Source organism: Pholcus phalangioides, unplaced genomic scaffold (assembly GCF_987345545.1).
Source record: "Pholcus phalangioides strain wild (caught in Gottingen) unplaced genomic scaffold, Ppha-v1.0 ptg000010l_1, whole genome shotgun sequence".
NCBI lineage: Eukaryota > Metazoa > Arthropoda > Arachnida > Araneae > Pholcidae > Pholcus > Pholcus phalangioides.
In genome coordinates, this window is record NW_028301603.1 from 27,389,531 (window position 1) to 27,402,302 (window position 12,772).

The 12,772-nt window shown below is 36.5% G+C and overlaps 1 protein-coding gene across 2 annotated transcripts in view; it reads right to left on the reverse strand.

The window, feature by feature from the left end:
• The window catches only part of Actn (alpha actinin), an 80,913-nt gene extending 69,866 nt beyond the window's left edge, over positions 1-11,047 (reverse strand). For both annotated transcript variants that reach the window (XM_089237972.1, XM_089237971.1), the window contains exons 1-2: positions 10,897-11,047; positions 8,102-8,207 (exon numbers count right to left, since the gene is read on the reverse strand). In XM_089237972.1, the coding sequence (XP_089094098.1) occupies positions 8,102-8,188 (87 nt within the window). In that variant the 5' untranslated portion in view covers positions 8,189-8,207; positions 10,897-11,047. The remainder of the gene's footprint in view (positions 1-8,101; positions 8,208-10,896) is intronic.
• Between the last annotated feature and the right edge of the window lie 1,725 nt (positions 11,048-12,772).

The following is a 12,772-nucleotide window of genomic DNA, read 5'->3' on the forward strand; positions in this document are numbered from 1 at the left end:
AGGTGCATAAAACCAACATAGAAAAAGTGAAATTCTCTGAAATATTTATTTTTTTGCCAGCGATTTTTTTATGCTTTTCAAATACAAATATCAAGGATGGAGAAGATATCTGGGGCTCCAGGCAAGGGCAGCAAAGACTGGAAGAAACAGAAAAAAAACAAGACAAGACACTCTATTCTATAAATAAAGTGGTAGACAGGGGTAGTGATATCATCACTGAAAGTACTACATATAAGTGAAGCAAAGCACAAACAGATAAGAGAAAGAAAAGGCAGCAAAAATCTGCAGCAGAATAAAATTTATAAAAAAAAAAGGTAAAACTCATTTTCATTTCAAAAAAAAGAAATGAGAAAAACTTTACTTTAACAGGCTGAATTGATCTTCATAATTGATTTCGTGCTTTAACTGTCCAAAAATCATTTGGCCTATTTTAGCTGGGATTTTGAGAATAAATACAAAACACATTTATTGAGAAATCTGACTGGGAATCGTGTACAGCATTTTACCTTGAGCTTCCCAAGAGGAATCGAATCACAATACATATTTTTTTAAAAGAAATTACATTACTTGTTTTCTTGAAAATTTAATTTTTATCAAGACAAACACAATCAAGCAGTTCAAGGGTTAAAGCCAACAAAAACTCTTCAACGCAAATAAAGTTGAGAAGCGGTCTTGTGCACACCTGGCAATTGAAACACACAATGGGCCCAATAAAACCCAAAATATCTGAAGATAATGGGTTACAAAAATTTATGATGGAAAAATACTTCAAATTTTTTTGGAACATAGAGATTTTTTGCAATACCTGTCAATTCAGTATTTGTCGGTTATTGCGATGATCATTGGAACAACTTTTTTAATTGACATGATTTAGGTCAATTTTTACGGTAGCCTGGCATTCTAAACTTCTACACTTTGATGCATTGCATCTCGCCGGGAAAACACACAGACAATCAGATATGGGTGATTCTCACGAAATTGCCTTAAATTGTGTCTCCAGCAGTTAACATTGGATATATTTAACACAGAACTTTTTTTGTCTCTTTCTATTTATATTCAAATTTCTTGAAAGTCACCACTCTTTTTTTAATTTTTTCATCAATAGATTTTTTTTTAATTTGCTTGAACGCATTTTCATTTATTAAGAAAATGTCCTTCTCCTGGCTCTTCCCAGCACATTTTTCTCATTTTAAAATGATAATTTTTCTATCCTAAAACAAAAATATATTATTTTTTTCAATACCACATATATTTTTAGGACCAGTGTACTTTCATATTTCATCTTTTTTAAAATTTTAAAAGATTTGCAACCATAGTTTGCAGCCAAATTACAGCTTTTTTTTTTCATTTGCGACATCTAGAAAAAAATTGATTCAAATCTTCCAATACCAGTTGCCACCTATCAAATTTTGTGTTGAGAAGGTCAAGAAGAATGCAGACATTAATTGAACCTCTTTTAATTGAAAAAACAATTCTAATTGATTTTTCTCAAAATCAATTAGAATTGTAAATTAATTCACAAATTAAGTTTATTCAGGAAAAAAGAGGCACGTTTTTAATTATTTTAATTAAATATCCTTCTCTTGGCTATATGTATTTTTTTGGAGAAATATATAATTGAAAATTAATTGAAAATAATTTTAACTTTACCGCATGTTTCAGTTCAGAAACATCCATTATTTCTGAAAAGCACATGTTTTCAACATGCTTAGTTTTTTATCAGTGTTGCAAAACATGTAAAGGTATCTTTCTACTCGCATCAGACAACCAGAAAGGAGGTTTGATCATAAGGGGCTGTTCAAGTATTATGTAAGCAAATTTTTAGCCATTTTTGACCCCCTCTCATCTGCAAAATTTCGTCATCAGCTCTGTCCCTATGAATCCTAATGTATACTGGTGGGATCAGAAGCGTACGGGGGGGGGGGCATAGGAGGCTCGTGCTCCCCCACGATCAAAAAGTAATTTTTTAATTGAAATTTCAAAAGAAAATACCTTTATATGTTATTATAATCAATTTCTGTTAATTTCATTTCTGTGAACTCAAAGAATTTATCTTTAATAAATTCATTGCGACACCCTCTATAAGCCATATAATGATAAATCGCATAAAGGCCCTTGGCCCGCAGACCAAATATGGCCCTGGGAGTTCTGATGTGGCCTGCCCTCCTCAAACCTAATTTTGTAAAAATGAACTAAGCGGCACATTTACATATTGCTTGTGTCCCATGGTACAATTCCAGAATATTTAAGCAGCGTGCCACATTTTCAGATCACTTAAATGACCCGGGATACAGTTCCAGAACACTTAAGCGATCCGTGCCATATTTAGAGATTACTTGAGTGGCATGTGATATAGTTTTAGAGCACTGAAGTGGCCCCCAGCGCGGTTCTACATCACTCAAGTTACCCGCGGCACATTCTCAGATTATTTAAGTGAACCATGGCATATAATTACAGATCACTTGAGTGATGCCTGGCTCAAGTGCCCAAAAACTATTGAAAAGTTTTTCTTGTTTCTGGCTCACCGAGTAAGATACCATTAAGAATATTTCATATTTTCATAAAGGGTGGTTGCTGACGTAAGCATTATCCAAACCCCTCTCCCCCCCCCTGTCATCAAATCGGAAACACCCCCCCCCCCATCGATGATGACATAATACTTGAACGGCCCTAAATTGAGAGGGGAGAAAAGTAAAAAATCTAAATTTCTTGGTTACAATGAAGCTGCAGTAATGTTTCATCTAAATACTTTGCTTTGAGAATGTAACTCGTGCTCTAGCAAAACAGAAATAAATTAGAAACTGTTGTCCACATAAAATTGACGGAAAAAAAGCAAGAAAAACAAATAAAAAAAGAAATAAAAATTCAATGGACAAAAACATTGTTCAGAGTATCAGTGCTTGTCCAAGTTGAAAATGGCTACTAAAATAAATACACTCATGTCTATAAATTAAGGATAATGCCAGCTCCGGCAAATAAAGGTTCAGAAACAAAACAAACGTCGCTTATTCATAAAGCCCATTTATTAAACAAAAGATAAAGAACAAAAACGATGGTGATGTATGATACCATTCATAAAAACTACGATTTTTGCTCCCTGGAGCAATTGTAAAAAATATCTCCTTTACAAAAACTTACTATTACATGGTTGGTATGATGGTTAATACATTGTATGTCTCCCATGCGATGAAATACAGTCCGTACAACGCCTAGGCATGCTGAGTATCAAATTATCGATCTGATCTTGGGGAAGATCACTCCACTCAGCAAGCAATGCTCTCCGAAGTTCCGGTACACATGTAGGAGGTGGTTGACGGGCTGCAACTCGTCGGCCAAGCATGTCCCACACATGCTCTATCGGATTCAAGTCAGGTGAGAATGCTGGCCATTCCATACGGGTTATATCCTCAGATTCAAGGCATTCGTTTACGATGTTTGCTCGGTGAGGACGGGCGTTGTCATCCATAAACACAAATTCTGCGCCCATGGCACCCCTAAACAAACGTACATGTTGTTCCAGAATGATGTCCCGATAAGTTTATGCTTTCATGGTTCCGGTTTGAACATGCAGATCTGTTCTGGAACCCAGCTTAATTCCACCCCAAACGAGCAATGCTGCACCACCGTAACGGTGTCGTTCAATGATGTTGTCTTGGTGGCAACGGGTACCTTGCGTTCTCCATATGAAAGCCCGACGTGAATCAGACTGCAAGCTAAACCTGGACTCGTCGGAAAACAACACACAAGCCCACTGTGGCGATGTCCACATTGCATGTTCTCTACTCCAGGCTAATCGCTGCCAACAGTGAGTTGCCGTGAGCGGAACACATCTGCCAGGCCTGCGAGCATATAGACCAATATCTCCCAAACGTCTGTACACGGTTTGCCTTGAAACTGTGGTACCCGTGGCTGCAGATAGCTGACGAGACAGGTCGGCTGCTGTGCTCCGTCTGCTTCTTTTGGCAGTTACTGCCAAATACCGGTCTTCATTCGGCGTTGTAAATCGGGGGCGACCTGTACTGTAACGTCTACTGACATTTCCGTTATCTTGGAATCGTTGCCAAAGCCTAGACAGAGATGACACTTTGGGCAATTCCAAGTTCCTCGGATACTTCCATCTGAGTACGCCCACATTCCAGGCGACTGATAATTCTACCACTTAAAAAATCATCCACATGTGTCCTCTGTGTCATAACTATTCGCTTATGGCACTGTGCGCCTTACAGAACTCTTGTGAACAATTTCACTTCTTTGCTACCATTCCTTATATACCCACCTCTTACACTTTCATCTCCTTTCCTGAAATTTGCATATCGTTCTTGCAGATGTGTGTGATAATTCTACAGGTGAAATTTTTACTTTAGATTTCGATTTCCGTGTGATTCTGAATTATCCTTAATTTATGGACATGAGTGTATTTAAATATTCTTATACCACTCCCGTACGCTACTCATACATATGTTGAACTACTTTCCTCTTTTGTAAAGCAGCCCATTTTGTAAATGCCCACGAAGAAAAGAAAAAAATAATTCTATTATAAATTTAGTAATTTTTTGTAGAAATGCTCCTTTTTGAAAAGTATACATATGTCTCAAGAAATTAGTTGTTGAAACATGCAAAATGTCTTGGCGAATTTGAATTTTTTTTCACGATGAATTTTTTACAAACTTCATTGCTGACTATATTTTATTTATTAGGAAGTAAAGTGCCCCTAAGAATTTTTTTGGTTGACTTTTTTTTTTTATAACTTTTTTCTCATTTTTTGTCCAACATCATGAGAATGACCCATGTTTGTTAGTATAGCAGGTGAAGAAGTGAGAGAGAATATAAGCCCAAGGTAAAAGCTTAAATGATTGAATTTTTGCTGTAATCTTCAGGAATGGCTCCTGAATAGGGTGAGAAAGCATTCACCTCCCTAAAGAATTTTATGTCATTGATATAATTTGTCAAATTGATCCGATACCAAATCAATGCCATTGAATAACATTAAATAAAATTGATAAAATTATAAATATATAAATATTTTTCAGAGCAATAATGTAAAAAAACTTGTCCCATAAAATACAGGTCATATGGTCACCTTATATCATAGCTGCCAACTTTGGTGAAACAAAGTTAGGGAATTTTCGCTCAGATCCAAATTCCATAAAAAACTGTACCTTGACAAAAGAGATTGTCGTAAAGAAAGTAAGGATTTTTCCATGGATGAAAATAAAACCATAGGGGTCATTCAAGTATTACGTCAGAATCGAGGGGGGGGGAGAGGGTTTCGGATTTGCTGACTTTTGATGACAAGGGGGGGAGGGGGTTTGAAGGTTGCTTACGTCATCAACCCCCCCCCCCCTTTTTGAAGATATGAAATATTCTAAGCTGCTGACAAAATTTTGCGGGGGGGGGGGTGTCAGTGTTTTGCTGACAAGGTAGAGGGGGTCAAAAATGGCTGAAAATCTGCTTACGTAATACTTGAATGTCCCCCATAGGGATATTTTACCTTTGGAAAAACATGACATAGTGCTAGCCATCATCAATTGAACCAAGAGTCGCCCAAACAGAGGTTAAATTATGTGTCATTATCAAACACCAACTAGTAGGGCTTGAAAAATCCCAGATACCAGGTCACTGTAGCAACTAGAAAATTGGTATTGGCGCCTAAAATTTTCTACATGTGGTTGCTAAATTGAAGTCCGAGGATAAAACAAAATTTTCTGGTTTTATTGCAGCATGTCTTTCAACATATGAAGGGGCCATTAAGTGCTAACTTTTTCAGAGTGAATTCTTATAGTAATAATTTTCTGCCCACAAAGTGGTTTTGTGGTTAAAATTCAGGATATTTAAAAAAAATTCAGGAGTCGTGGAGATGGAGTATAAATTTAGAAGCCTTCTAAAATATGGAAGACTTGGTAGCTATGCCACATGCAGAATCGTGCCTGAGGGTCAAGCGCAGAACAGGAGAGTTGGTGTATTTAGAACATGGGAAGAGAAAGAGGATGGTTGGTTGCACAGGTTGTTATACTCTTCCTGGGTATACTCCGGTGAAATTATAATATATTAAAAGAGCATGTTTTCTGATGGTATTTTTGTATGGCATAGATATACGGATAATGTAAAAAATAAATTTTACATTATCAAAATTACACATACAAAAATGATAGATTACCCCATATCATAATAAAATAATAAATGATTTATAGACCCCTCTTTCTCCTCCCCCTTTGATTTTCAGTGACGAGCCGCCACTGGTTATCTTTCATGATATTATGCATGATATACACAAATCTGCAGGTTTTCAGTTGATTTTGTTTTTGTGTGGCTTGTACCAGAAGGGTACCAAAAATATGTCAGGAGCAGCTCTTGGGCAGTGGAACCATGTGTGGCTTCATGGGATGCCACTCTAGGAGGGGTGCCAAATCAGAGTTGAAATGGCGAAAAAAACTTCATCAAATATAAAAACATGGGTCGGGGCGTGGGTAGAGATTTTTCCTTCAATGACATTTTTGATCTGATAAGATTTTTCCTGATGAGAATTTTGTCTCAAACCAACCCTGAGTGGGAAAGTTTTTTGTTCAAATGATTCTGAGTTTTTCAAATTACTCTACACGGGAAGAGGAGGGGCGAGGGAGTTCTCTGGTGTTGACAGACATGTTCATCATAAAAAGGCTCAGATTTTTCTGTTTTTCATTGAGAACTTGATGAGAAATGCGAAACCAACAAATTGTAGGAATTGAGAGATGCTTTTTCTTCTATTTTGTTTCTCAACGAACTTGAATTTCTTTTCATTTTTCGTATTATCCTATGCTTTGCAGAGTTTTGTTTTCGAAAAACCCCTGATATGAATTCTAAAATTCTGTTAGCAGACGGAAATGTTTAAATTTAACACATAGAAAATATTTGGCACCGATACCAATCTAGTATTTTTAGCCACGGCTATGGGAGTTGAATAGTCACAGTGACGGACTCACATCGCGAGGAACCGGTTTCAAACCTCACAGCCACCCACAGTGGTGGTCGGCTGAAGTTGGTTTTCTGTGGTTCCCAACTTTAAGGTGTAAATGTGAGCCAATCTCCCTATAGTCTCGTCACAGAGAGCAACAGGCCTACATTGGTACAATTTACAATGGGCCATGGTGTGGTTAAGAGGAGGAGGTATTACCCAGAAATAAAACTGGCAAAATCAAGGGATACCAATTTCTTAACTGATAAAAAAAAAATCATATAAAGATTTAGAGTAGGCTATACTAATAACATTGACTTTGTCAATTTTCATTAAAAACCAGGGAATTAAAAAATTTTAAGGTATTCGACTACGTTGAAAACATCATTTTGGAAGAAAATATGGATTTTCATTTTTTTATGAAAGCCCTATTTGTTGTGATTTATATGATGCTTAGAATCAAAGTTACGTTAACTTTAGTGTTGCGTTTTTACATACAAGTAATACTAAACGTGTTTTACGGAGAATGCTATTTTTGACATTTTACTTGACTTTGTGACATGATTTGTAAAAATTGATTCATTGCATCCTTACAAAATTTTAATGTGATATTTTGCTATATATTGTTGAGGTTATGAACCACAATCTAAGGTCTATCACATATATTTTTTGAATTACAGTGTTTTATAGACAAAATGTAGGATGAAATTTCAAAAAATTCACACGTACTTAAACATATTTTGGTGTAACTTATGAACATATCGTGCAATCCTTTAAATTTTGGTTCATAACTTGCAACATTACTAGCTGAAAATCACAAAGCATTTCATTAATAAATTTTTTTGCAATCGTGTTTCGAATATCACATGAATTTTGCCTAAAATTTAACATAAAAACGACTTTCTCATAGAAAATATAATAGATAGACCAAAATTTGTCACTGTTTTCACCATTTCGAGACACTTTCTATCAAAAAATATATTTAAAGTTCACTCCAGAACCATTTTAAAGAAAAGTGACAAGAAAGGTAGTCGGATACCTTAAATGAACAATTATACAAGTTTTACATTATTACATGTGCTACATTTAGCATTGAAAGTGAACAAACGCAGAAAATTCACATCAGAAAAATCACATAGTTTGTGAAGAAAAGTTTTAACAGTGGTTTACCTTTCGTTGTTGCTTTTCCCATGCCGGATCTAGTAAACCTTCTCGCTCCCATTCTTCTTCTTGCTCCATGTATCCACCATCAATCATTTTGGACACACTTATATTCCTGCGTACAAAATATGGCAATTTATTAGACTTTCATAACTAATAGTTACCAAAGAAAAAAAAATAGGTTACAGCAATCCAGACTGAAACTCATCTTCAGCGGAATCTAAAGATAGTGGTAATTAAATCTAAAGATTAGTGCTTTGATGTGGGGGGGGGGGGGCTGCAAGGGACCGAAACAGAAAATTGTTTCTGCCTTTCAAAATATTCATTTCATACAGATATCACTGTATTTTTAGGACACTTGGGACTGTATTCACCGACATGGTTTAAACTATAGTCACAATTTTGTGATAAGAGATCAACATGGATATTGATTAAATTCAGGTTTTTAACCAATCAATGTTGATCTCTTATCCAAAAATTGTGACTACAGTGTAAACCATGTCTGTGAATACAGCCCTTAAAAAGTTCATATACTGTCTTTTAGTGCACACGTCATTTTGCACCAAATCATACAGTATATGATTTAGAGCAAAACAATGTTTACAGTATTTTTATGAATGGGGGGGGGGGGGGGAGATAAACCAAAATTTGCCAGAATGACAAGGAAATGACTAGAGTGGATCCCACTTATAACGTTTTTCACAAAAACCATCATGTAAAAATGTTGTAAGCAGGAAAGCACTTCAAACAGAAAACCTTATTGAGAGTTGGGACCATGAAAATAAACTATACCAAGCAAGAACATTTTTTAAGACTTTTCTCTCAGAAAATAGGGCAAGTCTTACACACTGGCTGAATCAAGAGTTTTCAGGGATACTGTATGTTTAATATTCCCTCTATTTTTGTCCAAATCTCTCCCAACACACATAATGACTTAATTGGGGAGTGGAAAATTCTGATCATTACTGAGTAAAGATATAACTTGTGATACATGAATTCTCATGTACCCTTTTCTAAAACTGAAATTTTACTGAGATATAAACACAGAATGGTTAGCATAATTGGTGGCATAGGCTCTTTATAGCGAATTTATGCAGTTGGATCTCTGCAAATGAACACCAGCTGAAGTAGATTATATTTTTTATTGTCCTGTCCAGATAGTAATGAAAATTGGATCTAAGTGGATATTGATGAAACTGCTTGCTAATTTTCACCAGGAAATCTTCAATAATGATGTCAATAACACTCCCTAAATATGCAAGAATTTTTCTGACATTTTCCTCGTCCATTTGTTTCTGGGAATCTTGAACAAGGGTCTTTAGTGACCTATTATGTTACCTCTCAGTTTTTAGACTATTTCCTGCACTGCAAGTCAAAGATATAACATAATACAATAATGCTATTCACTTTTACAGCTCTATCACTTATGAGTATTTTTTCCTTCTCCCCCGACACATAAGTGAGAGATCACAGTAACTCATTGTTTTTGCATTGTTATATAGTGAATATTATTTGGTCAGTGCATAAGCAGATACAGGCTACAGACTCTTCAAATGGGAAAAGAGGGAATCGCTGAGGGTGTGTATAGTGAACGGGACAAATATATACCTCTGCCTATGCAAATAACATAATCTTTTTCTGAACAGGAAAGGGGGATTGCTCTCCACACTTGTCCCCTGTATCCACCTGCAGGTTAGTGGCAGACACAGTGATACGAAAAAAATTAAAGAGGGGCTGAGAGTTTAGTCATGCCATACATGAATCAAGTGCATAAGTGGGAGGGTTGCTCATGCCTTAATTATTGAGAGTGGCTGATCCCGCCCCTCTAAAAAAATTTATTGAAAAAGAGCTCAAATAGCCTCAGCCAGGATGTTTCTTGCATGAGCAAATGGGACACATGCCCAGGGCCCAAAAATTTTTGGAGCCCATTAAGATGCCAAAATCGGAATCTTCTTTTGGTACTTTGATTTTTCAGGAAAATATTACAGAATTTTCTTTATCGTCTCGGGGAAGGGACATACTACTCCTCCCCTTTGCCTCTATACCCCTGCCTCTGCCTAGAATGTATATAGGGCCCCAATAAGTTATGTCTGCCTAGGGTCCGAACTTAGGAGCAGGCCCTGGCCTGTCCCGGGTTCCAGCACCTGCATCATATCATTTGTGCTAATCGTCCTTACAACAAAAATGATCTACAACACATGATCCATTTGTTCGTAATAGAAATTTACACGTAAAATCTACACATATATATATAATTTTCTAACGAATAAAAGGCTAAACAAATTCAACGAAGCAATTTCACTGTACTTCATGCGAGTTATCTGATCAAGTTTTTTTTTGAAAGAATCATCACTACTATGATTTAATAGTTATCCACCGAATACTGTCAAACACGAATTATCTTTTAAGGTGACATCAATGAATGTCACGTTATCTTTTTTTAACGCGACATCAATCGTCGTTATCTCTATACCGGGGACGTGCAATTTAGGAGATAAAAAGAAACTTCACATTTGATAACTCTCCCAATTTCACAAACGAGATCGTTTCACACGGCCATCAAACATCTATAAATCCAAAAAAAACCAACGTCACCGTAGAATGGTGTTAAGATTCGAATAACGGGTGAATAAAACACACAACTTTATCAGCGAAGCTTAAAAAGATCTCCATAATCACACATAGGCCAGAGAGAAAAAAAGAGCGCCACACACTGATCAGCACTCAAAAACAAAAATTATGGCATGACAGAATCAAAAGGAATATATAACACTAAATATAATTTCTCTTCGCAAAATCATTACCTTTGGCACGTAAAAAAAAAACCAGGCGATCACACAAGGGGGATTTTTAAAAACACAACAAAACACAACCAACCACACACACCAGCAGCAGCGAGCGAACAAGCAGCGCAAAAGGAACGCACCTTTTGGTATCGAGGACGTTTCTCGTCGGGCCCGTATCACATTCCGGAGGGGCATACGCCTCGCCCACACGGATCTCGACAGCAAATGAGGCAGTGAGGAGGGGCCATGACGTAATCCTGACGAATTATGAATCGCAAAAAAAAAAAATACTAAGTAAATAAAAATGTCACCGCAAAAGAGTTTTTTTTTCGTTTTGCAGACGATATATTAATCGTGTCGCATCACAAATACAGAAAAATTTGTTCTTGCCCGATTACTCAAAAGAAAAATATGTAAACAAAACGCGCCACATTTTTGGAGAAATTATAATTGCAGTCGAAGTGTAACAGGTTTGTATTTATAATATTGAATATGAGATGGCACTACGGTCTCGAGGATTTCAGGAAGGAATATACGAAAATTTTATGTGAGGAAAAAAAATATATATCAAGGTCGAGTTACCAGATTCCAAAATCACGGAAATGAGGACGCATGTGCGCGCATCCGTTGGTAAGAAACTCACGATTGTTCGCAATAGATGACGCTACTATATTATCACAGAAAAATCAAACTTCTAAAGTGTAATAATACCGGCCTAAGGCTGGCATTACACTATAAAAGTTTGATAAATGTTTTCATACCCAAACACCAAACAGAGAAAGAACCGACAAGAAAGGATAGCACTAAAATCTCGGACCCCCCCCCCCCAGGTCCCTTTCACATGGAGCGGACGCGGGTTCGGAAGAAGTTTTAACTATTTAACTGTACATACGGAGAGACTTTCAGACGATGCGGAATGCGCCCCAACTTGGAAGTGTTCGTGCGGGTCCGGATGGCGTCCGCATGTGTCAGAACCTAAGTGCGGGCTCTGCATCCACTCCTACAGGTTTTGTACATTAGGTTACATGGAGCTATTCACACGACGCGGGTCCGGGTCGCACCAAAGCCTCCTAGATACTACTTCTTCAGATACGTACTTCTAGGAGGTTTTGGTCGAACTCGCCAGCATCTTTGGCTACTTTTAAAGATGATTTTGCATGGAATTTGGTTAATTACTTGCCGTAAATACCCTTAAAAACACTATATGAAGGTCCCTGCTCATCAATAGGATGTACCCGCATACGTGTCTACCCATCCGTTTTCTTCTGAGATAAAGGATAAAGCAACTTTAACGGCCTGAGATATAGCAACGTTACGTAGCTGCCTACGTAATGCATACTTAATACTACGTGATAACACGTGGATTTTTTAATAAAATTATTAAAAAAAATTTATGGTACAAAATATGGATAAATTTTGGTGATTTTTAAAAAAGTTGCACATTGTTAAAGTTAAAATTCAATAAAAAAAATAACTATCAATTAAAATCCTAAAAGCTCGTGTTAAATCATCGTATACTACTTATAGGATGACTTTGTACCACACACGCTTTGCCTAGGCCGCTTTATTTTACTAAAGGTAGCCTCACATCTCAGCTTTCGATTTCTGCTTTAAAAAAATATTATGATTAAAAGGAGAAAGGACGGTGAATTGTTTTTGGCAATGCACATGGGGGAGTGACTATGTGCCATCACTTTTTCTCGCCTGCCACACCCATTTTTATTGAATTCCGGTTGTTAACTTTACTTGGAACCCTTTGAAAAAATTATTTCTGTCCAAAATTAGGCCATTTCTGAATTTTTAAATAAAATAATCTCCGAAATGTTAAAAAATAGTTTATTGATATTTTTAAGTAAACAAAGCATTTATTTTGACTTTTTTGGAGCGTTTTAAT